We start from the raw sequence: 26,417 nt of genomic DNA on the forward strand, positions 1-26,417 counted from the left end.
TGTCCCAAGAAATCAGGTGAGGAGGATTATGATTGTTGCAGTTATGCCACCAGTATTTCCTTTGGACATTAAACCAATATCACCTCACAAATTTCCCAAGGCTAAGTCCTATGGGCTAGATTGAGCTGCTAGATTGGCCAAAAAGTGTTGCAAATCAAAAAATAAGTGTGGGAAAAAAGTTAACACCTGTACCTGCTACTTCTCTCTCCTAACATTTGCTCGCAGTTCAACTAGCACCTAGTTTCAAAAGCTGAACCGTTCAGCGCTAAAAAAGTAACCAAAACGCTGAACCATTTAGCGCTGAGAGAATTTTCTGATCTAACGACTGAGATTTAAAGCGCTGAACCAAACAACGCTCAGAGCTGAGCCGTTTAGTGCTAGATGATGGTCCCGATGACGTGGTCTTCTAATCTAGCTGCTAGATTGGCCATCCCATAGGACTTAAAAGGTTGCCCTAGCTGACGTGGATGACCAATCTAGCAGCTAGATATCTAGCCCATAGAACTTAGGCTAATAGGGTAACTTGCCGAGTTCTGATCCTATCCTTCCCTATCCATAAAATCGTGCTGAGTAGTCGACTGTATTGTAGTCGTGACAGTAAGATCTCTTTCTTTCGGTTTATATTTTCGTCCTCACTCCTCTCCCCTTCCTCTTCCCGCCACTACGATCTCTCTTCCCTCTCAATTTAACCTAACCCTAGTCTCAAATCTCGATTCCAGATCTGCTGAAACTCCATGGAAGTATTCAACCTTGCTCTCTTCCCCTAACTCTAATTATTGAAAACCCTAACGAACCCTCACTGAAACCCTAGTTAAAGATGCCATCACTAAGTTATCACGGAAAGATTGTTAGATTGGAGTTAGAAAACTTCAAATCATATAAAGGATTGCAAGTAATTGGTCCTTTTTATGATTTTACAGCAATAATAGGTCCAAATGGAGCAGGGAAATCGAATCTAATGGATGCTATTAGTTTTGTACTTGGTGTGAAATCTGCTCACTTACGTGGTGCTCAATTGAAAGATCTGATTTATGCATTTGACGATAAAGAAAAAGAACAGAAGAATAGAAAAGCTTTTGTAAAACTCGTCTATCAATTGAGTAACGGAGTTGAACTTCAATTTAGAAGAACTATTACTAGTGCTGGTGGTGCTGAATATAGACTTGATGAGAAAGTTGTTACTTGGGATGAGTATAATAATAAGTTAAAATCTCTTGGGATTCTAGTTAAAGCAAGAAATTTCCTTGTTTTTCAGGTATAATCTCCTAATCATACTGTTATTTTTTTCTTTCTCTTTTATTGTTTCCGATGAATGATAACTTCCGGCGGATTGTAATTACTGTATTGTAATAGTGGGTCGTGTAGCCTTTCTTGCAATTGTTTTGTTTCACTATGATGGCTAATCCTAACTTGGTATGTGGTGTGAGATCCACTATATAATTGCACTGGCCTTAGTGAAACTATAGTGAGTCTTCAGCCTGTTTTTTTTGTAATTGAAGCAGACTACTGATGCAACTTAGATGTGGGTAATTTAGTATGTGTATTGCTGCGACAAATTAGATGGGTTTTGGATGTGACTAGTACCATTAGGTTTATATTAACTTTCTGGGGAAGCTACATTTCGTTGAAGGTTGAAGTCGAAACAGAATCTGGTAACTCGGGGACTTTTGGCTGATCTTGTATATCGGAATTTATATTTATATTTGGACCATTGTACGGTGCAATTCTGATAATGTATATTTTTGGTGATATCTTTTGAATTTTTCATAAGCAATTAATTTGTTCTAACTTGACCAACTTTGTATTTTGTAGGGCGATGTGGAGTCAATTGCATCAAAGAATCCAAAAGAATTAACAGGGCTTTTGGAACATATCTCTGGTTCGGATGAGCTTAAGAAAGAATATGAGGCTCTGGAGGAACAAAAGGGCAGAGCTGAAGAAAAATCAGCACTTGTCTATAATAAGAAACGGACAGTTGTTATGGAAAGGAAGCAGAAAAAGGAACAGAAAGAAGAGGCTGAAAAACATAACCGCCTACAAGATCAACTGGTATTCATTCCTAATATTATTACTAAACCTTGTTTTATCTTTGTATTTTCGCGATTCTTATACTTCCATAGCTGCACTTTGTTGAGTTCAGTTAGAATATTCTGGCTGCAATATTTTTTTATGCTGTACCTTTTGCAATTATTTCGGTAATATAGTTTAGCAGTAATGGTGTAGGCTGTTGCATTCTATTTTTATCGCGTGCTTAGTCATGTGAACATGCTCTTTTGTGAACTTCGAAACATTGATGAATAACGAGTTTTCATCTTTATGATCATCGAATTTGTTGGTGCCTTATGTCTGCAGAAAGCTTTGAAGAAGGATCACTTTTTATGGCAATTACTTAATATTGAAAGGGATACAGAGAAGACAAAAGCCGAACTCGAAGAAGAAAAGAAGAGCCTCGAAGAAATTATGATGGACCAAGAGAAGTATGAACTTGAAGAAACAAAAAAGGGGAAAGAACAATCTGGACACTCAAAGGCGATTACGCTATGTGAAAGAAAGATTGCCGAAAAAAAAGTTAAACTTGATAAGACGGTGAGTTCCCTTGAGAAGCATGACATCCTTGATATTCAACTTGTTTTCCTGCAATAGTGTTTAGGTAGTTGTATACATATATTTGTTGTTTACCAAGTATCATTTTTCTCTTCGATTTTGTGCATTTATTGTTTATAGGCCATGAAAAGCATGATGAGTGAAAGACTAGTATAGAGAAGCACTTGCCAACAGAAGCTTTCTGTACTGATTAGTTTTTGTTCGTTGTCACATTTGTCCTAATTACCTGATGTGGGAATTTTCCGCCACCATCAGTTGTTTTTCGTCTCCGTAGTATAAAAACAAAGTTCTTCTAGGTATTCTTTAAAAGATATAATATAATACACCATCCAAACTTATTGTTTAAAATTCTGTGGCAATTTTGTGTAGTTGCAATGCAGCAATTTCTTAGTTACCTGTATTTCTGCTGCATACTAATTGACGAATTACCAGTATCCAGTCTTAGTGTTTGTTAATCTCAAAATAGCTTGTCTAAATTTAGTTTCTGTAAGCGGAGCAATTATTTTTCTGCTGATAATAGCTGGTTCTAACTTGGTTCATTCGTATGTATTCCTCACTGGAAGTAATTTTCAACCTTTTCATTCCAATGTCCTGTTCCCAGCAACCCGAGCTTCTGAAGTCAAAGGAGGAATTATCTCGAATCAGTTCAAAAATAAAAAGTAGGAAGAAGGAACTAGAGAAAAAGAAAGAAGAACGGAGAAAGCATGGAGAAGAAATCAAAAGGCTAGAAAGCGACTTCCACCAGATTTCAAAAAAACTAGACGACCTACATGAAAAGAGTCAACATGGGTCTGGGAAACTTCAGCTGGAGGATAACAAAGTTCTGGAGTATCACAGGATGTAAGTTGGTGTTTTATAAATTTTGTGCAAAGTTGGCAATTGCTTATTTCTTGCAGTCCCATTCATTTGTCCAGATCTATATTTTATATTCTTAGACATGTATGCACGATACTGCTGTGCTTTGTAACGCTGGGATAGACCATCCTTTTGGTTAGGTTGTGTGAGTGGAACTCAATGACCTTCACAACTAGGCTTGCAGATGGTATCTTTATTATTCTAGATAAATGTCATAGTTCACCATGAGCATGTATATAAGTTTCTAATTCATAGAAGTGCGTGAAACCAACACAGACAAGTTTATTTTGTAGTAAGGAGGAAGCTGGAATGAAGACTGCAAAATTGCGAGAAGAAAAAGAGGTTCAGGATAGGCAACAGCACGCTGATATGGAAGCGCGGAAAAATCAGGAAGAAAATCTTCAACAGTTAAAAACCCGCGAGCAAGAGCTGGAGTCACAGGTGGAACAAATGCAAGCAAGGCAGGAAAAGATCGTGGAATCCTTACGGAAGCACAAGGAAGAGCGTGCCAGTGTAAAAAAGGATTTAAACAAGATGCAAGATGAACATCGGGAATCCAAGTTAGTTAACATCACCACTCTCCTTTACTTCAGATGACCTGGTATTATTATACTATACTCTGTGCACCCTCTTACGGTGAATGCACATACTCCCCGTTATCTGGGTCTAGGGATGGTTTAGTTGGTCATACAACTTTGCATGGCTGCATGACCGGAGTATTGTGCACCCACCTGTAAAGTAGAAACAAAATAAGCTGCTAAGAATCTATCCCTTGTCTCTTTCTTTTCTCAATAGATTTGTTTGAACTTCTTTTGTAGCAAGAATATATCTTTTCAATCAGTCACTCAAAGAGTAAAAACTTCATATTGCAGGAATAAATATGAATCTTTGAAGGTAAAGATTAGTGAAGTCGAAAAAAAGTTGCGTGATCTAAAGGCCGATAAGTACGAAAATGAACGTGATGTAAGATTGTCTCAAGCAGTCGGGACTCTCAAGCGCCTTTTTCCTGGAGTCCATGGTCGCATAACTGATCTCTGTAGACCTACCCAAGTCAAGTATAACCTTGCTGTTACTGTTGCCATGGGTAGATTTATGGATGCTGTCGTGGTTGAGGATGAACATACAGGGAAAGAATGTATTAAGGTATGCAGCATCTGTGTTAGTTTGTATTTGGCCTTTGTTGCTTTTAAGTGCTGCTTCCATGACAACTCTGCCTCGGTGGACCAGCATTGAATCTTTAGTCTTCATGTGGTGGAGTATAATGCGAGCTATGTGACTGTATTTCTAAACTAGAAAATAGACTTGCTTAGATGGTTACTTGGATGTTTTTATTTCTAGTTTTATAGATTATCTTGCCACACACATTGTTATGTGTTATCTGTACACATAAGGACTGTTTGTCCTCTTCACTTAGAATCTAGGATACTCGATGTACGACAGTATGACTTGGAGTTCTCGTTGATTCAAAGTTTCATCAGGATAGTCTATTTAACTGTTCCTACAGAGAATCTAAGATAGCACACTCAAATGCAGGTTGCAGATGTTGTTGACCGTGTTAGGTCTTTATTAATCAAACAATTCGTTGTTATTTAGGTCATGATTTCTTGCATTTGATATTCATGTGGGTAAACAATCTATCTCCTTTTTGCAGTACCTGAAGCAACAGCAGCTTCCCCCTCAGACTTTTATACCTCTACAGTCAGTTCGTGTGAAACCAGTTAGTGAGAAGTTGAGAACTTTGGGCGGAACTGCAAAGCTGATCTTTGATGTTATTCAATATCCTTTTTGCATAGCTTGTGCCGATGCTCATAACGGCACACTTCTATTGGCCGGCATGAATTTATGTATTTGTAGGCTCCTCAGTCTGCTCGCTTATCTTTCGATTGTATATATGCCGAAATGGTTGTCGTTCCTATTGTGATGTAAGTTAATTATCTTTGTAAGCTTAACTATCATACATTCGACCCATCCTTGGAGAGGGCTATATTATATGCAGTGGGAAATACTCTGGTTTGCGACAAGCTTGAAGAAGCAAAGGATCTTAGCTGGAGCAGGGAGAGGTACAAGGGTAATGCTTATTTTTCTGCTCAATGATCTCCAGTATCCAGTTTTTGATTTGCTTTCAAGCTAATTTTTGTTGATTGTGCTTTGCAGTGGTGACCGTCGATGGGATTCTTCTAACCAAGTCAGGTACAATGACTGGTGGGATTAGTGGCGGGATGGAGGCTAGGTCAAAGCAGTGGGATGATAAAGCAATTGGAGGTCACAACTTCATATTGTTTAGTTTAGTTGAAGTTAAGTTTCTAAATGGTAAGCATGTAAGTTCTAGCTTTAATTTATTGATTGCACAGATATCAAGAAAACCAAAGAACGGTATGAGTTGGAGATGGAAAGCCTTGGATCTATCAGAGAAATGCAGATGAAAGAGTCCGAGGCGTCTGGAAAAATCTCTGGTCTTGATAAGAAGATCCAGTACTCAGAAATCGAGAAGGTAACTGAATTCTTAAAATTACATAATCCCACTGGACACGATGAATTAAGCTTTATGTTCTTAGTTTGGCCCATGAAAGTTTGAAGCGTTAGATTAATATAAATTGAGTATGAGTTGGTCACAACATTTGAGCTTAGGTCTACTACAGTTTTGTCAACTCTCTAGCATGTTAGGTTGCTACTACAGCTATAGATTGATTTGTACTCCTGTTATAGTCTTGTGAAGTATTGATAACAATTGGAGTTTCTGATGTGCTTGTTTAATCGGAATATTTGCTATGCATGTTTAAATGGAGTTTGCTGCTGCAGGTGAACATTAAGGACAAGCTTGCAAAGCTCAAGCAGGAAAAGCTTAATGTTAAAGAAGAAATTAGTAGGATTGAGCCTGAACTTCGAAAGGTGGTTTAATGACGCCTGTTATATCGTACCTTTATTTTCTAGCTCTTAGCACTGAGATTACGTAGAAATCCTACTGACTTGGATTGTTTTGTTACTTCAACTGCAGTTGCAAAACCAAACTGAGAAAAGGAAGAAAGAGATAGAGAAGCTTGAAAACAGGATTAATGTGATTGTGGATCGCATTTATGATGAATTTAGTAAATCTGTGGGAGTGAACAATATCCGTGAATATGAAGAGAGTCAGCTCAAGCGTGCACAGCAAACAGCTGAAGAAAGGATCAGCATGAGTAACCAGATGTCGAAGTTGAAGTCCCAGTAAGTTTGTTTGATCTATGAGTGTATTGTTCTTATCATGTTAATCCCGTTACATAAGCGTATAATCTATATCTGAAGAATTACTTCCGTCACATTGACAAGCTTTTTTACATAAAAGGATAGATCCTTGACCCCAAAAAAAAAAAGCCTCACAGGCTGCTAGAACATAGGTGGTGCTATAATAGGTTATTGTTCATCTACTGTAGGCATAAGCTGACAGTCAACTTCAATTTTTTTTTACCAGATTGGAGTATGAGCAGAAGAGAGACATGGACTCACGGATCAGGGAGCTAGAATCTAATCTTGACTCTTTGGACAAAGAGCTAAAACGGATTCAGACAAAAGAGGAGAAAGACAAACAAGGCACTGAGAAGTATACCAGTGAGATAGACCAATTGAATACAGAAGTTCAAGGTAATAGTTACTCCCTCCATCCCAGTATTAGTTGACCTATTTATTCTTAGATTTTGTCCCATAATAGATGACCTATATCACTAAACAAGGAGATATTTCTAAAATTATCCTTTTAATTGATTATTGTTAGTATAAGAAATATGCATAATTTGATAGGCATGTTTATATTCGTTACGTAGGTGTTTTAAAATGCTTTTCAATGGTATAAAGTTTGCGAACATCCGTGGCGTAGTTTGAGAGATGAATCATTTCTAAATTATACTACTAGTTATTATCCATAAGGGTATAGTTGTAAAAAATACTTAAAATACTCTTTTCCCTTCCTTGCCTTAAGAATTGTGCAAACTTGAACTAGGTCATCTAATAGTGGGACGGAGGGAGTATTATTCATATTCACAAATGTTATCAGTTCTAGGAGTCAGAAAGGTGGATGCTGTATTGTTCTGATAGTCAGCTGGGAAATTGTTTTTGCTTTACTTAGAGCAACTTTAGTGTTGAGGTTTCATATTGTCATATTGCTATCTCATATATGGAAACTTATTTGGGAATTTAGTTGGGTGGCGTACTGGGATAACGAGCAAAGTAGTTTAAAACTTCGTTTATTTTCCCACGGAGTTATAAAATGCGCCAACATGCAGACGTACTCTTTAAATGTGTTTTAAACAACGCAGTTTTAGAAACTGTTTACTTCAAACGGAATTATAAATACTTTATATTTTACAAACGATATTTTAGATTACGTTTGGTGATGGACGTTCTTTTAAAATGAGTTTAAGTTGACACGGCTTTTATAACACCGTGATGCCATATTTGAGAATTGCCAAGAACAGTTCTCAAATATGGAAACTCCATTTGGCGATTTAGCTACGAATATGACTTTTGAGAACTAGGAGTGCGCTTCGTTTTGTTGCCAAATATGGCTTTTGGCAACAACGCTGCGGTTGCTCTTAGTATTCTAAATACCAATTTCCTGGGTATTTAGAATATTTTCCACAGTTTCTTACTTCTTTTTTCTTAATATTGACTTGGAAATATGGCGGTTTGTTTACATATAGAGTTGAAGTCTCAGTTGGATGTGTGTGAGAAGGCCATGCAGAAAATGAAGAAGCAACGGTCTAGCATTTTGACAAGAATAGGGGAATCCAAATCTCGGATAAATCTGAAGGTTATATTTTATGGAATTTTTATTTATCTCTCTGAAGTTGTTTCCACGAAACACAAAATATTTATGAATTATATATCTCTGATATCACAGGAGACGCAGATTGAACAATTACATTCACAGAGGCAAGAAATAATAGAAAAATGTGAACTAGAGCAGATAGAACTTCCTATTGTGGATGACCCAATGGAAACAGGATCGTCTATGCAGTTACCTGTTTTTGACTATAGCCAGCTAAGCAGATCACATCAGCAAGAGCCGCGCCCATCGGAGAGGGAGAAGCTTGATTTAGAATTTAAACACAAAATGGATAACTTAGTCTCAGAAATTGAACGAACAGCTCCCAATTTAAAGGCACTGGACCAATATGTAGCTCTTCAAGAGAAGGAAAGAGAAGTGGTTGAAGAGTTTGAAGCTGCCAGGAAAGAAGAAAAGGAGATCACTGATAGGTACAATGCTATCAAACAAAGAAGGTAAATTTCTTTATATTGTAGCACTAATCCAATCAAGTCTTTTTACTCTTTTTGCGTTTTACAGGATGATATGCTGATGACTGTCTATCTTGATTGCCACCCAGTTTGTGTCGTAAATTTGAACTGTATGATGTATCTCAGCATATCTGAATAGTAAATACACGTTTGAAAATGTATTAATTTACTTGACAATCTCTTAAAAAAAAATAACACTTCAGAAATGTACTTGACCATTTGTGTCATTCAGGTATGAGCTTTTTACAGAAGCTTTCAACCACATCTCCAGTAACATTGACAAGATTTACAAGCAACTTACAAAAAGTAGCACACATCAGCTTGGTGGAACTGCATATCTAAATCTGGAAAATGAGGACGATCCTTTCTTATATGGCATCAAGTACACAGCCATGCCCCCAACAAAGCGTTTCCGTGACATGGAACAACTCTCTGGTGGGGAGAAGACCGTCGCAGCACTTGCACTGCTTTTCTCTATCCACAGGTAATGTACAAAATATATAACACTTAGTTTTCTATGTTTTTTTTTGTTTAGTAAATTAAACCCACCGGTCAGCGCTACTTGATTGACCGAAGCATCTTGAAGACTAGGAAAGATGTTACCCCCTAAAATTTCTGTGGCTTATCTGAATATTTCTCTCCGTTGGCTTAGCTACAAGCCTTCTCCATTTTTCATCTTGGACGAGGTTGATGCTGCATTGGATAATTTGAACGTTGCCAAGGTTGCTGGCTTCATCAGGTCGAAATCATGCGAGAATAGTGTTAGACGTAGTGATAGTAGTAATCAAGAGGACTCTGAAGGTGGGAATGGATTCCAGAGTATTGTCATCTCTCTCAAGGATACCTTTTACGATAAGGCCCAAGCATTGGTTGGGGTTTACAGGGACTCCGAAAGAGGGTACAAAATCACACATTTATGCTCTACGTATATTCGTTACATTTCTTCCCCCTTAGCCGAACTGTTCTTATACACTTACCTGTGTAATTTTTTTTTTTGCAGTTGCTCGAGGACGCTAACGTTCGACCTCACTAAATATCGAGAGTAGGTGACCCTGTCATGTCTAGCTGACTATAGCTTGGGTAAGTTTAAACTAGAGCCTGGCTGCTGCAAAGAAAAAGCTCAATAACCGCTGTTAATGTATATAGGGTTCAGTTATGTTATTATTTGGTGTTTTCTGCTTCTTCTGAAGGATTACTTGTGGATCCCATTTCTTACCATTGTGTAAAATCTTGCTAATTCATCTCTAGTACGTGTGCCCGACCTTCTTAACGGATGAAAAGTCTTCGTGGTGTCTGATTAGGTGATTTCCAATTAAGTAGGAAGAGGTAATACAAAAGCCAGTAATCATTTTGTTAGTTAGGGATTTATATTTAGATTAGCCTATTTTTGAATCCCTTTCAACCTTTCTTCTCCTTAAACCACTAGTTGATCATTTCATTGATTTCCATGAAGTTTGGTTATTTCTCAAACGGTCATAATTCTTTGGCGCAAATTATTTCAACAACTGGAATTTCAGTGCTGCCTGCTGACGTCATCATTTCATCAAAATTGTTGGAGATGGATTTACCATTCAAGAAAAATAAGAAAACCAGAGAGGGTAACCCTGCCTGGAAACGGTTCCTGAACTCCACGGAATCTGACCCATTTCTTTGGGTCAGTGCTTACCCCCGCCGGAGCTTTGATCCAAGGAAGCTATGATGTTAAATCAGGACCGAAATATTACTGTCGAAGAGGGTAGTTTTCATGGACCCGATAAAAAGTTGAAACCATTTGCCAAGATGGCTTTAATAGAATTTCGTTCAAGGTTAGAAAAGTCGATACAGGAAAATGATCTTTTCAATAATATGTATATCACCAGAAAGATTGACAAATGTCATTCTAAATCCGATTTGCGAGAAGATGTTATAGACAAGAGACATTTCTCTTTTCTCTATGGGGAGTTCCTTTATTGCCTGGTGAAGATCACGAAGGTACGGATGTTATCCTCCTGAAGTTCTTACGAGCTCGAGATTTCAAAGTTTTAGAGGCATTCGAACTGCTTCAAAAAACATTGATATGGAGGAAAGAATTCGGCACTGACGGAATTGTTGAAGAGGATTTTGGACGTGATCTGAAAAATGTTGCTTTCTTAGATGGTTCAGATAAACAAGGGCAGCCATTGTCTTATATGGTTTATGGAGCATTTAAAGATAAAGATTTATATCAAAGTATGTTTGGGTGTGTGGATTCGGATAAGTTCGTAAGATGGAGGGTGCAATGCATTGAAAGGGGAATTGAGAATTTGAATTTTAAGGATGGTAGAATAAATTCTATTGTTCACATTACAGACTTAAAGGCTTCTCCAGGACCAGACATGAAGGAATTGCATTCTGCTAGCAAGAAAGCAATCACATTGCTTCAAGACAAGTACCCTGAAATCGTGCTCGAAATGTAAGGGTGATTTTTCACAGTTTAATACGATACAAACAAATGTTGCTATCGGTTTGAATTATGTTTATTTAAATTTTGCAGATTTACATAAATGTTCCATTTTGGTACTACGCTTACCATGCGCTATCATCACGAATGCTAACTCAAAGAATGAAAAACAAATTCATATTTGCCCGACCATCTAAAGTTGCAAAAACCCTTCTAAAGTAAGAAATAAATATCCTTCTTATACACTAACGACTAGCTTTTCTAGTCTCATCCTTAATATTGAATTTCTTTTTGTTCGATGAACTTCTAAAGTTTTTTTTTTCTTTCAAATTAGATATATAGCACCTGAATACATCCCAGTACAATATGGTGGACTAAAGAGAGAAAATGACCAAGAATTTACGCCTTCTGATCAAGTTTCGTATGCGACTGTTGAAGGAGGCACCATTGAAACAATCAAATTCCCCTTCAGTGAGGTATATACATATACAAAATGTCATGAGATTTTAGTTCTTAATGACTTAAGAAACATTTTTCATGCAATGCGTTATCACGATGTTTGTTTTCTTTTTCATGCTTTTGTGTTTGATGATCAGCCGGGGGTGACAATTGTATGGGACATAACAGTGGTTGGATGGGAAATGACCTACCAAGAAGAATTCATTCCAGATGATGAAGGGTCGTATAAAATTGTAATCCAATCGGAAAGGAAAATGTCAGCAACTGTTAGGAGCTCGTACTACATTAATGAACCTGGGAAAATACAGATAATCATTACTAACAACACTTTTAAGAAGAAGAAAATTCTATACAGATCAGAATTTAAACCTACTATACCCATGTATGTTAAAACTAGATAGTCATTTCCATTTTGTTTCTCTTAGCAGGAAAAAGCATATGTTGTGAAAAAATTGTAGCTCTATTGAGCAGATTGTTATTATCTATCCGTAAGAAGGCTATTATTGGGGCGTCACATTCCATTAGAGGAGCGTCACCTAATAGGACAACAACGGGTCACCCATAAATAATATCAAAAACCCCTTATCTAAAATAATTTTGTAATGACTAAACAACCCTTATTTAGTTAATTTAAATTTAATTTAATTAGATAAAAATTAAATTAATGAATTTTGTTGTATACTTGGTGAATTCTGGGATAAAGTTTTTGTGGGAAGAAAAACTGGCCGTAAAATAAACTTCTACGGTTGGAAATAATCCAAACCTGGACGTAAAATCACTTCTACGGTTGGAAATAATCCAAACCTGGACGTAAAATGAGCTTCTACGGTTGGAACTAATCCAAATCTGGATGTAAAATCACTTCTAGGATTTTAAAGTTTTTATTTTAGTTAAAGGATAGTCTAGACATTTTGTATATGTGTTAGAATATCCCATAACCATTTTTTTGGACATTAAGAATCTAAGTGAAGCCCTTCTGTTGCGGTGGGACGCCCCAATAATACCGTTCATTGCTAAAAACGTTAAAGAGTAGACGAATATTCCAAAGCAGTTCGCGTGGCCTAATGGATAAGGCGCTCGCCTCCGGAGCGGGAGACTGTGGGTTCGAGTCCCACCGTGAACGCTACTTTTTTCTGCCTATGTTTTTCAAATAGGATCAACCCTCTGCCATATGAATGACTTAGTGGGAGACTTCAACCGTCAAACCCATAACGCAATGTGAATGTCCAATTGCCACGAGGCCCACGACACAGAAGGAGCCTCTATGCTTCCCGAATTAACAACATTACCTCATCAGTCTCTATCTTCATTTTGGAAGGTAGAATAAATGGTTGGGTGGTGTATGCGTAATCTTATCTTTGGTCATAGTTACTTCTAAATTGACACCTCTTCCCTCCCGCTACATTTGACGACTTTTTTTCTTTCTTATATATAACCAAGAGCCAACTTTTTTTCTTCTCCTTTTTTTGAAAATGAAGAGCCAAGTTTACAACACAGCTTAAATGGTTATACAAGGGAAAGCATGACCTTGTTAGCAAGTGCAAGAGATGAACTAAAGGTAGGCATATGCCCCATTCTGGAGTTAGCAGAAGCTCAAACTCCATAATTGACAAGTAAATCAGTTCCATGATTTGCAAGTTCCTTAGCTGGTTGGTTAGCTTCCTCTTAGACGTGTCAGATTCAAACATTGGAGAAAAGTTCACCATGTTGCCAATGTAGCTCTTATACTCTACCAAATACTATGTATACATACAAAAAAAAAAATCGAACATATAAAGAGTGACCCGAAAAGGGGATTCTGATGCATGAATAAGATTCAAACTCTAAGACTTATGAATATTAAGTTTAATTTAACGATGTAATCCTACCTCTATATGAGCTTGACTGAAATAAGTAATTATATTATATACAAAAATAATATATAAAAAAACGAGAGTTACTGGGATTAGGATTCCACCGAATTCATAACATAAGGTTCAACTATTTATTCTCAACAATTATCACTCAATAAATAAAATAATATCGACTCTGATTTTGCCAAAGTAGATCTCAAAATATCAGTTATAAATCGTAAGCATGGGACATCAAAACATTTAAGCAAGCATGACCCATCAAATAAAATAATAACTAATTAATTCAAATCATAAATCAATTTAAAATAAGTACAAAAGTCATAAAAAGAATAAAATAAATTTACCCATGTATGAAATTCAGATTCCTCCGACTGGGGTTTAGCTTCACATGGTGAAAACACGCTCAAAAAGATAATTCATAGCTCAAATAGTGTTTTTATTGGAGAAATAAGATAAACAGAGATTCACAACTCTTTCCTAGCATTACAGAACATAATGTTACAATATATGTTGCAAACTGAAGATATAAGTTGCAAACAGACTGTTACAAACTGTTAAGATATATGACACTCTAAACGACAGTTACTGACAGTACAAAGTTCTTCAGCTTCTTCTTCACAGCAGCAGCAGAAAGATCTGGTCTGCAGCTTCATATTCCTCACCGTCGCTTCCCCAATCACTCGATATCCCCTCTGTGACTCCCAATACTCGTTTATATACTCACATGACACCATAATCTTCTCGAATAAATGCCAAAAAATCTTCTCTTTACTCAGGATTATTTGTTTTCCTTTTTTTTTTTACCTCCATACGCGTCTGCAGATGTCAATTACGAGTATAATCTCATTTCTTTTATCTCCACCATGATTTTGCTGCGACTCAACATAGTCCAAACACACGCAGAACACGTTATGAACACACTGTAACTCAAATAGAGCCCGTGAAGACTCGTGTCCTCTGTTTTCTTCAATCCAACGATGCAACCCAAGTTTTTCGAAACCCACGAGTATAAACCCGCTACACATCTGGTCATAAAGTAGAAATCTGAAAAGTTAACCACTCCCCCACACTTGAATCTAACATTGTCCTCAATTTCTCAAACAGTGGAACCTAGAATGGGATGCAAAAAAATATTAATAGGAGAAACAAATCTAAACCAAAGAGAAGAGATTAATTAGAAGATTTCACCTGATTGTCGCAAGAAAAGTATCATTCCCTGTAACACACATCAAAAGATAGTAATAACAAAGAACAATGAAAATAAAAAAAATAAAAAAAAAAGACGAAAGAAAATGTAAACAAAAAATAAAAATAAATAAAAAAAGCTACATACTGGATATTTACAGAAATGGATCCCCAAAAATTAACAGCCTGAAAATTTGGGGATCAACCCAAAATACAGTATTTACAAATGACAACTTCAGAATTATGTTATGAAAATGTGGGGATACTGAAACTGTCATAATAAAAGGATTACCACCAAACCTAGTTTTACTACACAAGGAAGTGTGTAAATAACATAATATGGGGATACTATTGGGACTGGGAAATTGTCAATTGGCTCATGCACGGTACCAGAAATAGGGACGTCCTATGGGTATTTGGATGTAAAGTAATCCAACAAAATTTTAGAAGCACATAATTATAACCCTAAATTAGGTAACTTTCAGAAGTCTAGGGGTCTAGAAACAACCTCTAAGTCGGGTGAAAGATCTTGTGAGATAGATTCTTCTACGAAATCAGATAAATCATCCACTGGGTTATCTATATATTCTGTCGGAATCAGAGAGTCATTACGTACATGATCATCATCAACATATAATCTTTGGCATTCCAGAATTCTCATTCTTTGTTCCAAACTAGGTAGTGTGTGTTTGTAATACTTCTCATATATCATTAGAGGCGATTCTTCACTTACTACATGTGGAGTAGGAGCATCCCTATGCCGTGACGCAGTCATATACTCCCCAAGTGTCATTTCAGGTGACGACTTTTGAGAACGTTTACTTCTACGCATATATTCTCCAAGCGTCATCTCAGGTGACTTCATCTCAAAACATTTAAGAAAGCATGACCCATCAAATAAAATAATAACTAATTAGTTCAAATCATAAATCAATTTAGAATAAGTGCAAAACTCATAAAAAAAATAAAAAAAAATTACGCGTGTATGAAATTCGGATTCCTCCGACTGGGGTTTAGCTCCACATGGTGAAAACACGCTCAAAAAGATAACTCATAGCTCAAATGGTGTTTTTATTGGATAAATAAGATAAACAGAGATTCACAACTCTTTCATAGCGTTACAGAACATACTGTTACAATATATGTTGCAAACTGAAGATATAAGTCGCAAACAGACTGTTACAAACTGTTAAGATATAAGACACTCTAAACGACAACTACTGACAATACAAAGTTCTTCAGCTTCTTCTTCACTGCAGCAGCAGAAAAATCTGCTCTGCAGCTTCCTATTCCTCGCTGTCGCTTCCCCAATCACTCGATATCCCCTCTGTGACTCCCAATACTTGTTTATATACTCACATGACCTCCTAATCTTCTCGAATAAATGCCAAAAAATCTTCTCTCTACTCGGGATTATTTGTTTTCCTTTTTTACCTCCATACGCGTCTGCAGATGTCAATTACTGGTATAATATCCTCTTTTTTTTTTTTATCTCCACCACGATTCTGCTGCGACTCAACATGCTCCAAACACACACATAACACGTTATGAACACACTGTAACTCAAATAGAGCCCGTGAAGACTCGTGTCCTCTGTTTTCTTCAATCCAACGATGCAACCCAAGTTTTTCGAAACAAAACACCTTACCACCTCTGTTGAACCGTCACATGGTGATTACAACTCACTTGGGCGATTAAATCTCGCCTGGAAATTCTTCACAGAAACTCCCAAAAAGAACGTGTAACTCTGTTTTCTTCTCTCGGGTTATCCAACCCAATTTAGATGAACCAAACGACTATATTAACCATGTATAAGAGTAACAGGCCCATACCAATCAAATTCAATGATTGAATCTCCTTTAAACACCCTAAAAGATCGAACCCTAAGTCTGGTCGTGTGCTGTAACATTTTCCCACCAACTTCAAATTTGAATTTGTGGAAGAAGAAGGGTGCCCCTTATCCGCGACAGGGCTCCCTTTAGTAGTTGTTTTGGGGTGACCTTAGTATTTTTTCATGGGTGCCTTTAACACTTTTGGAGGTGCTCCAAGTACTTTTCTGGGTGCCTTTAACATATTTCTGAGGTGCCTTTAGTAATGTTTTCCGGGGTGTGTGTGTGTGTGTGTGTGCAAAAACAACTTTTTAACCAAGATTCTCCATAAGAGATTATTTCCTATAAAAGACTTAAAACAAGTCCTAACTAATGTAGTATGGGTGAAAATGCGTCGCACTTACTTGCTTATCATGTACAACCCTCACAGAGGAAGAATCAGCATTCTTAATAGTCAGAAATTTCCCATCCTCAGCTACCTCCAATTGAGTGCCGAAAGAGGAGTTCTGTACAGGGTAAGAACTAAGAACAATAAAACATGTCAAATTAGAACGACTTATCAGATTAATGGCACTTACTTAATTTACTATGTTTGTAACTTAAATGCCAAATTGTGCAGTATGCTATCATGGTACCTTACTGGAACTTAAACGCCCACAATATCATCTACGTCACAAGAGAAAATGGTAGAATTCAAATTGTTTGAAACTATGAATGGGTTGCATTCAAGACTAACGACAACGCGTGATCAGCCCTCTCGTTGGAAAGATTTCAACTCTAAGGTTAATGCCAAAAGATATTTTGATGACCTCATACAGAATCTCAAGAGACGAAACAAGTAGGTTGAAGTTTAACAGAGAGAAAATGGTTGTTTTTTCTCCAACTAGGTCTGGATCCCAGCAGGAACAGGGAAGGGCTTATGCTTAAAATATGTATATAGTTAAATTATGTTATGTAATTAAATGGCATAATAAAAGGCTTTATATGAAGGCAACGAGGTTTGGCTTAGCTCATTAACTCAATTTATGTATAAAGACTGTAAGCATGTAAGGTTTGAATTTTCACGAGTTAAATAAAATTTCCTCTTCTTTTCCGCATCTTCTTGATAGTTAAATAAGAGTGATTACCATCTCCAATAAACATAATGTATTAGCTAAAGTAGCAACAATGGCATTTGACATATCCAAAAATATTTGTCAGTTAAGAAAATCAACTGGCATCCTAAAACAATCTAGAGAGGATAAATATTGATAGAAAGACATTGAATCGCATACCCAATCCTTTTGTGAAGATCCTTACAAACAGATTGCTCAAATTACATCTTAAAAATACCCATGCTTATTGGTAATAAGATATTTGATAGACAACTCATCTTCCTCCTTAAAGGCCTTGACAAAACAAGCTATCACGTTGAACGGTGATGGAACCCTCGCTTCCTATTGGTCGAAATAGGCATTTTCTAATGTAGAAGATATGGTGAGACACTTGGCATAACTCTATTGGTCAGGATAATAGAAATAGGGTTACACTTTGTTTACATCAAGTATTTAACCGTCTATTAGTAACGCCGTCAACAAAAAGGAAGGTGGACAACACTTCCGCGAGAGTTTTAATCTAATTAATTTCTTACGCCGTGTTTACATCAAATACTTAACTGTACGTTAGTAACACCGTCTAAGATGGACCATACTTTCGTCAAAAATTTTGTTATGGAAAAGGAAAACTTAATTTACCGTATTTAGGATTCGTCGAATTACTAACTAGGGTCTAAACTCAACTTGGAAGTTGAGTACCTAATATATTGGGACTCTTTTTTCCAAACTAATACATTAAGGGGACCAAAACTCCCACATATTTCACACATATTTTCCGCGATAATAAAAGAAGAAAAAAATCCCTATCTTTTCTCCACCCATTTAATACATTTGGCATGCGACACCAAATAAAAAAATGCATTGCCACGGGGCGGGGCAAAACCCCGCGCACACCAAATCAGAAAGAAAAAAATGCCCAATGCGTAGCACGAGCACCAATCTAGTATTAGACTAATTTCACATACTAAGAAGTCAGACGCAAAAGGTAGTGAGATTTGGTTCACGCAACAAAAGAGTGCAGCTTGTACAAGCTTATATTTGACAGACAACTCATATTAGACTAATTGCATATATATAGTCTTTCAAATCAGGATTACTTTCAGTCAAAGCAAAGATAGCTTAGTAACAAAAAAATTGATATTCACCGTTAGATGAACTTCTGATTTAAGATTCAAGCTAAGTCTGCTTAGAAACTAAGCAATCAATCTCCACCGTTAAATGGTATTAGCTTGATACACACAAATGAAATATACCTATATTTAGATATGATGAGCCACACCTAAACCAGTATAATTTGTTGGCTCAATAACAGTTAACCGAAGTTAGCCACATGAATACTTATAGTTTAGCCACATTCATCTAACACTTCTAGATCAAATATGATGATCATTCAATCATGATAGATAATCAAATGAATTTCATTTTGTTTCAAGAGAGTTGTTCAAATGTTCATCATATATATATATATATATGAATCATTTGTAACATATTCGGTTTGGTTTGTAATTGTACAAAGTACTTATACAAGAACCAATTCATGAACATAATGCCACGGTTTGCAAAACAAGTTCGCATTCCTTACTTCATTAAAGTTACAGGGAATTTAGTTCGCAAACTGAGTTCAACAACGAACCTGAGTTCATGAGTATGAAAAGTTACACTTACCGATTTTAGCACCTTACGACTGTGTTCGCGAACAGAGTACGTGAACCACAGTTCCTTACTTTGGCCTAGTCATGCCGTTCGCAAACAGAGTACGCGAACCACAGTTCCGGACTTAGCCTTGACTAGCCGTTCGCAAATAGAGTACGCGGACAACAACTCCGGACTTAGCCTTGTCCAGCCGTTCGCAAACAGAGTACGCGGACAACAGTTCCGGACCTTTTCACAGGTAAATCCGTTCGCAAACAAGAGTTCCAGACTTGAACTAGAGCTTCACAGTTAGCCTACAAACCTGTGATATATCCAGGCATTGGTAGTCGTTCTAAACTCTCATTCAATCATTGAAACATCCTTAGAAGACAACAATGGTAATCTTACACATACCACTAGCTTCAAATAATTTTCAAGTGATTAATCGATCAGTACGAAACTTCCAAAGTTAACATCAAATGATTGTCTCACACAAATCATGTAAAGGTAATTTTCACATGATCATCTTGACTTAATATTTAGTTTCCAACAAATAAATTGTCTCTAATTAAACTCGTCAAGTAGACGATGAAACTTAAGCTAAAGCTAAAAGCTTCCAACACGTATTTCGAGAAATATATAAACGAGATAAAATCGGCTCGAAATTTTAATTATGTATAATGTAAAAGTCTATATAGTTATACGACTTAGTCTCTTTAGAAGATAAAATATAATAGATTTCTGAGTGATAGATAAGTTTTAGTTTCCACATACATTTTGTTTATGAAGTTCCTCCAAGCTCTTCAATAGATCTTCTTCTTCAATTGGTGTATACCATGAAGTCTAAAACTCAACTACACACTTCTATCCTAATCCGAGACATAAATATAAGTAGACTAGAAATCAAGTATATAGTTTTGATCAACTAAACTTGACAAACAAGCTTGAGATAACAACGCTTGCGAGTTCGACCGAGCAGTGCTCTAACACATGGTTCATACTCACATTAAACGGGTCTTCAAGCATTTAACCAGCAGGAGAGAGACGAAGTCACTCGAACAACCAAGGCATCTAAGACTCATTGGTTGATGATGTTCCATATTCAAATAGTGGAGATTCACAAGGAAGTCTTGCGCTATTTACCAGTGAGGTAGTCTTTCTCGAATCAAAATTTAGTAAATACGACAAATTAACGGTTTAGTCCTCGCCCTTAGAAAATGAATTTATCTGAGGTGTTCAAGGGAGAAGTGAAAATCATTCGGGTGTATCTGTTATATACCTTGATTTGGATACTTTAGTTACTAATTTTCTTATTTGTCTTTTCTGGTAATCGCCTTGGTACCTTTTTATTACTCATTGAGAAACTCTTGTGACAGAATAATTCGAGGTTCCAATTTCCATGCTCCTTATCATTTGGTACAGATCATGGTGGAATAATTCGAAATTCGAAATTCCATGCCCCTTATCATTTGGTATAGATCATGGAAGAGGAAGTCAAATAGTTTACTCTTCCAAATTCCTTTCCAAGATTAATGGACCCTACATGTAACATAAAGTTACATTTTTTTTTTGTCCTAGACTAATGGTTTCTAGATTACATCCAAACTCCTTAAATTGGAGTGGATTTCACCAATTACAGGATTCGAACCCCTACCTCCTCAGTGGAAGGGAGCATGCCAACCACCAGACCACTTGGTGATTGGCAATGAAGTTACATTTGATAACCCAGATATAAAACAAATTCATGGTAAGTGTATTCCACGGAAAAAGTACCCTGGGGAGGCAACAAAAGAGTTTTCGTGAACATAGACGTATTTGGATATTAATGACATGACGTATTCAGATTGATTTGAGTCAAACATACACATAAGTTAGTACTCGAATGTTAGCAGTTTATTTCATGACATATTTATCAAGTTATTCAAACTCTGTATGCAAAAATGGAAAATCTTCTCTCCTCTTCGGTTCAAACTTTAAGGCAGATTTTTTACATTTCATCACTATTTACCTTGAGCATCATAGTTTTCATGTTTTTACTCGGTCGGCAAATTTTTTAGTGAGACCTAGTATCGAACTCAGGTCATTGGTGTCGTCTCCCGAAAATTTTATCGTTCCACTAGAGTGACATCGACTTGATGCTTCTACGCTACAACAGAACTCAAACAGTATTCTGTCTTTTTTAACTTCTCAGAAAATTACATCAACTCCCCTGCCTCCATCAATAACTTGTACCAGAAATCTGTGTATTGGACGCTCGATTCATAAGTTGTAGTAGAAAGCATAGGTGAAGGAACTTGAAAATATGGGTCTGTTGTGATGGCCGGATAATCTTCATTTGTCTTGAAATTTTCAACGGAAAATGCTTGTGACCAAATGTTCTCGTCCATGTTTGTGTTCCCATTGATGTGGTTGTCAGCATTTGCATCCGAAAATTCTGTACTTGAGGAGAATTCACTAGATGAATGTTGTGGGGATAGATGAACGTAGTTCTGATCTTCCAACTTTGATGAATTCGATTCACCCGTGGGTTTTGATATGTCCATAGCATAATGTTCGGCTGCAGGGTTAGTTTGATTCTGTTTACACAGTCTTTTCTTGAGATGGGTGTGCCAGACATTTTTAATTTCATTGTCTGTTCTTCCAGGTAGGCGCGCTGCAATTGCTGACCATCTGAAGGCAAAAAACAGAAATAGAAAGGAATAATTTGATTATTGCTGTTGATTATTAGCTAGGTAGCTGCGCTGGATTAATTCTACGAGTACACACCTATTACCGAGCATCTTGTGCAGCATGATGATTGTTTCTTCTTCTTGGCTACTAAAATTTCCTCGTTTAATATCAGGTCTCAAGTAATTAGTCCATCTAAGTCTGCAACTCTTCCCACATCTGAGTAAACCTGTACCAACAAACCAAAAGAAACAAAACAAGAAATTGCTAAGAACTCACAATTTATCCATAACCATTCAACACTGGTTTATCAATGTCATTGACTAAGTGAATGTCTGAATCTCAATCAATGTTTCAACAAATAACAGAAGTTTACGAGCACATACCGGCTTGTTTTGGAAGCGCCCGCCAATTTCCATGACCGTGACGACTTATGTAAGTGATCAAAATCTGGTCCTCTTCAACTGTCCATGGTCCCCTTTTCAGTCCCATTTTCTCACAGCATGGAGCTCTAACCATTTTCTTTTAGTTATTTCTCTTGATTCGGGTGATGCTCTCGAATAACTTGATCAACAGGTGAATTATCTGTAGCTTCTCAGAGAGTTTTAGATATCTCTCAAAAGTTGAACATATTTTCAAGCATGGAACTCTATATTTATATACTGCTTGGAAAAACACCAACTTTTACGTCCTAATCAAAACTTACAGTCCAAATAGTCCAAAAAGTAAAGTATAAGCCAGAAATTTCAAAGAAACGACTCTCTTTTGCTTTCTCTACACGAAATGGTCGTCCCCGTTACGTACATGCAGTTAAAACTTAGATAAACAGCCTTAAGGTTAGAAAATTTTAGTATTAACTAAACTAGATTATAAGATTTTTGAAGATTTACTGAGGTTACGTTAAATTTTGTTTTCAGTACTGGTTGTTCAATTTCCTCGAACTTTAAAGGAGAAATATAAACGAAGAAAAACAGACCCTTAAGTCTTATAAATTGGTTACAACTGAGTAAACAAGACTGAAGTTAATCAAAGTTTAGTCAAGTCATAATAATGAGCAAGGTGACTTCGTTACAATATGGAAAGAAAGAGTGAAATTTTTTTATGGATAATTACTACGTCAATTCATGCGTAATGCATATGTAATCCCTTGTACCCTTTCAAACATTACTTCATAAGTAGTGTTTTTGAATGCCTTTTGGTCACACTATAAACATTTTAAAATTGCATTCATGTTCATCAACGTAGTATTCTTTTGGAGTATTAAAAGCAAAGGAAAAAGATATTTGACAAACATAAACAACTTTTGAATTCATTTTTATTTTTTATTTTTCGGAGAATTGATTAAGAATTGGATTTGAGTGGAGTTGAAACTTTGAAATGTATTTCTGAGACTGATTTTATTTCACACTTTATTGTGAGTCCTTTAGAAGATTTAGCTTTTCAAATGAAGGGGGTGTAGATTTTGGGCGTCAAAGAAAGAGGCGTGTGGGTTTTGCCTAGGTCTGCACAACGGGTAGGGTGGGTAGGATATGGCCTATACCGCCACCCTACCCGTTTACTGGCGGGTAAGAAAATTTTTACCCGTCACCCTACCCGCCATTAAACGGGTAAGATCCTACCCAACCCATTCTCTGGCGGGTCGGGTAGGGTAGGGTGGCGGGTATAACCGTCTATATCACCTGCAATACACAGCAACAGAGCCTGCTCCTGCCATCTCAACAGAGCCTCAACCACAGGTATAAACATGTAAAGAAGACCAATGGACATGCGAAACACAACAATGATGCTAATAGACCAACGATGAATTTAGAAACAAAAGCATAACCATAAAAAATGTACAAACAAAAGTATTCTCAAGAAAAAAGTTGTATTCTTCATATAACAGTATCATCACCAAAAGCTCTTCATATTGACCTTCTTCTTCTTCAATCATCATCTACGATGATGGAATAAGTACTAAGATCACCAAATAAATCTGCATACAAGTTATCTCTTGTTAGATTCAGTCATAATAGTGAACGATTTGATTCAAAGTTCAGTCATAATACCAACATCAAGTAAGAGATATCACAACATCCTACTATGGAATACAATATCACAACAAGTTCAGACTTTTGGTTCAGTCACAATATCAAGTAATATCACAATATCAAGTGTTGTTTTAAAGATATTTATAAGTATACACATGCATAAGTTTTCCAAATTTTAGTGAAATATCACATTGCTGCTCTCGACAATTTCTGATATCATAAAATCTAAAATTTAGGTACTCATTCAACATATATAATCACTAATCAGGTTGCCAGATGTGAGTAACAATACTAATCTGGAGCTGGCAAAATTAGACTTCAACACATGCCAAGAACAGCATCAGCTCGAGTGTCTCAACGTACAAAAGTAAGCAACTAAAGTTGTGACAAATTATCAACTGAGCACGGTAGCGTGTTTCCGTTTAACATGCAAGTTCCTTGACTAGAAATGGAAAGTTCTAAACAACATTCAAACTTCCACCAGTACTTCCCATAAAGAAGCACAAATGGATACAGACAGATAAAGAAAATGCCAACTAAGTCGTTTCGCAAACATAGTGAAGACAGATTAAGAAAAGCAAACAAAAGAGTAAGGAAACCCAAATGTAGGAAAGTTGTATACCTGATTCTAAGACGTCATCCTCCTTCTCTTCAGCTACAAATGTAGATGGATCCATATCAATCGGTGTCCTTAACCAGTTTTGTAGGAGAATCAATGCTTCCACAGTTCGGGGTTTTAAAGAACTTCGGAAATGACCAAGTATTCGCTTTCCAGTACTGAAAGCAGATTCACTTGCAACTGAAGAGACGGGAATAGAAAGTATATCTCTTGCTATAAGTGATAGAATATCAAATCTTGCAGCATTGATTTTCCACCAAGTGAGTATATCAAACTTCGAACCATTTTTGTTGTCTTTTGTTGGTGAATAAATCTGTTCCGATAAGTATCTGTCCACCTCTGATTTGTCAACATCCTCCGTTATAGATAACTGTGTTTTACGTTCTTCTCTATGGGCCTTATGTCTTCTCTTTCTATGTGACGTAGAACTACAACTCTCTTGACTAGGACTACCACCAGTATCACCTACAGACTCCGACGAGGCTAACACACTTCCTACACCTATATATTCTGCCTTATAAGCTGTGAATAATTCATTAAAATCCTTTTTCACTTCATCTAACCAATTGTTTACCAATCTTTGTTTCGTCCAAGGAATATCATGCACAATCAGGTCTTCTAGTATTACTTGCAGTCCACGTTCTTTTTCTCTTGGGTCAAGAAGCACAACAATAAACAATAAAGGATTCATGTTCTTATGCTCACCCCAATACTTGTTGTATTTAAGTAACATCTTCTCATCCATATGGCTTAAGTGAGGATCATGATGAGCATTTTGCCATTCTTTTAACTCTCCACGTACATCACAAATTTCCCCCAAAAATGTATGCGAAGTGACATACGTAGAACCAGAAAACTCAACAGTGGCTTCAAAAAATACCTGTAGAAACAGTTTTAATTGTTATTGAAACTTCATATACAGATCATATTAACTCGTAAGCAAAGACCAAAACATCTAGACAACCACATATTATTGCAAGACCAAGAAAAGCAGTTCATCTGAGTGAAAGAATTACCAAGAACATCAACAACAATGAGTACATATTATTGCAAGACCAAGAAAAGCAGTTGATATAACAGCCTTCTTTACACTATAGAACAAAAGCATCGCCCAACAAAACTCATGAAGAAGAAACCTATGCGTGTTACTTAGCTGTAGAATACATGAGCACGAAACAAAAACGAATTTGAAATCACTCTGCCTGTAATGACATCTAGTTATTATAAACCCCTTCCATTTGTAACTAACCAAAATAGAGAAAATAGTCCAACCAATAATGTGAACTATAACCTTGTTTCTGTTTTTTAAATGTTTCTGAAGCCAAACTAATTTTATCATGCCAAACTCCATGCATCCATTTTTTGTAAAGGTTTGTGTCATTTGATATCCAAGAACTAAAACATAAACCTAACAAACATAACAGCGTCCAATGTTTGTTCTTACAGTCTATATCAGCAGGGTAAAATTGTAAATAAATTTTTGCTCAGATATTCTTATGGATCATTGAGACCTGACAACTGGCAAATACTTACTCCTCATTGCAACAAATCCGTAGAATTAATGGCAAATAGACATCACAGATATGAAACGAAATAATTGAATTCCAGCAAAGAAATTTTAAGGCATTCTTAGAATGAATAAAATTGGGGTGTCCGAACGATTCATATAGAGGAGATGATAGAAATGCTCCACAATCTTCATCACATCAGTTGTTAGAGGTTTCGAGAGGAGCTCAAAATCTAAACCATATGATTGATTCATGGTCAAATGGGAGCATTATGAATGGGCAACATTCAGATGATATTGCAAGAGAAGCTTCGAAATATAAACTACTGATAAACTAACCAAAGAACGAAATATAAACTACTGATAAAATCTTTAAAATACCTGTAGAAACTGAAC

At 36.5% G+C, this 26,417-nt stretch overlaps 3 protein-coding genes and 1 non-coding gene across 4 annotated transcripts; 3 read left to right on the forward strand and 1 right to left on the reverse strand.

The window, feature by feature from the left end:
* The first annotated feature begins 579 nt into the window (after nt 1–579).
* LOC113349928 (structural maintenance of chromosomes protein 1-like) lies at nt 580–10,129 on the forward strand. Its single transcript, XM_026593976.1, has 18 exons — nt 580–1,255; nt 1,813–2,049; nt 2,353–2,586; nt 3,206–3,444; nt 3,753–4,019; nt 4,332–4,602; nt 5,111–5,235; nt 5,418–5,527; nt 5,614–5,721; nt 5,811–5,950; nt 6,259–6,348; nt 6,455–6,663; nt 6,908–7,077; nt 8,133–8,242; nt 8,333–8,712; nt 8,960–9,211; nt 9,380–9,625; nt 9,728–10,129. Exons 1-18 carry the CDS (start codon nt 818–820, stop codon nt 9,771–9,773), a joined length of 3,672 nt encoding a protein of 1,223 aa, XP_026449761.1. The 5' UTR covers nt 580–817; the 3' UTR covers nt 9,774–10,129.
* A 481-nt stretch (nt 10,130–10,610) lies between these two features.
* On the forward strand, nt 10,611–12,181 carry LOC113352474 (patellin-4-like; the record flags this gene model as incomplete). Its single annotated transcript, XM_026596288.1, has 4 exons — nt 10,611–11,147; nt 11,240–11,364; nt 11,481–11,622; nt 11,743–12,181. Coding segments are annotated over 4 exons (1,068 nt in total), but the record flags the coding sequence as incomplete, so codon positions are not given.
* A 474-nt stretch (nt 12,182–12,655) lies between these two features.
* Nucleotides 12,656–12,728, forward strand: TRNAR-CCG. Its single transcript has one exon. It is a non-coding gene; the product is annotated as a tRNA-Arg (tRNA).
* Nucleotides 12,729–21,012: 8,284 nt separating this feature from the next.
* On the reverse strand, nt 21,013–22,480 carry LOC113349929 (transcription factor MYB14-like). The gene is made up of 3 exons (XM_026593977.1): nt 22,252–22,480; nt 21,965–22,094; nt 21,013–21,868 (listed from the first exon to the last, which is right to left on the reverse strand). The coding sequence occupies exons 1-3, from the start codon at nt 22,382–22,384 to the stop codon at nt 21,394–21,396; spliced, it is 738 nt and encodes a 245-aa protein (XP_026449762.1). The 5' UTR covers nt 22,385–22,480; the 3' UTR covers nt 21,013–21,393.
* Between the last annotated feature and the right edge of the window lie 3,937 nt (nt 22,481–26,417).

Source organism: Papaver somniferum, chromosome 2 (assembly GCF_003573695.1).
Source record: "Papaver somniferum cultivar HN1 chromosome 2, ASM357369v1, whole genome shotgun sequence".
Classification (NCBI taxonomy): Eukaryota; Viridiplantae; Streptophyta; class Magnoliopsida; order Ranunculales; family Papaveraceae; genus Papaver; species Papaver somniferum.

What these genes read in the sequence shown, in the direction of transcription:
- LOC113349928 (XM_026593976.1), top strand. Translation starts at nt 818, where the DNA reads ATGCCATCACTAAGTTATCACGGAAAGATTGTTAGATTGGAGTTAGAA. An exon ending in GAAATTTCCTTGTTTTTCAG is followed by an intron (nt 1,256 to 1,812) that starts GTATAATCTCCT and finishes TGTATTTTGTAG; the next exon opens with GGCGATGTGGAGTCAATTGC. An exon ending in GTTCTGGAGTATCACAGGAT is followed by an intron (nt 3,445 to 3,752) that starts GTAAGTTGGTGT and finishes TTTATTTTGTAG; the next exon opens with TAAGGAGGAAGCTGGAATGA.
- LOC113349929 (XM_026593977.1), bottom strand. Translation starts at nt 22,384, where the DNA reads ATGGTTAGAGCTCCATGCTGTGAGAAAATGGGACTGAAAAGGGGACCA. An exon ending in GGCGCTTCCAAAACAAGCCG is followed by an intron (nt 22,095 to 22,251) that starts GTATGTGCTCGT and finishes TTGTTGGTACAG; the next exon opens with GTTTACTCAGATGTGGGAAG. An exon ending in CACAAGATGCTCGGTAATAG is followed by an intron (nt 21,869 to 21,964) that starts GTGTGTACTCGT and finishes TTTTGCCTTCAG; the next exon opens with ATGGTCAGCAATTGCAGCGC.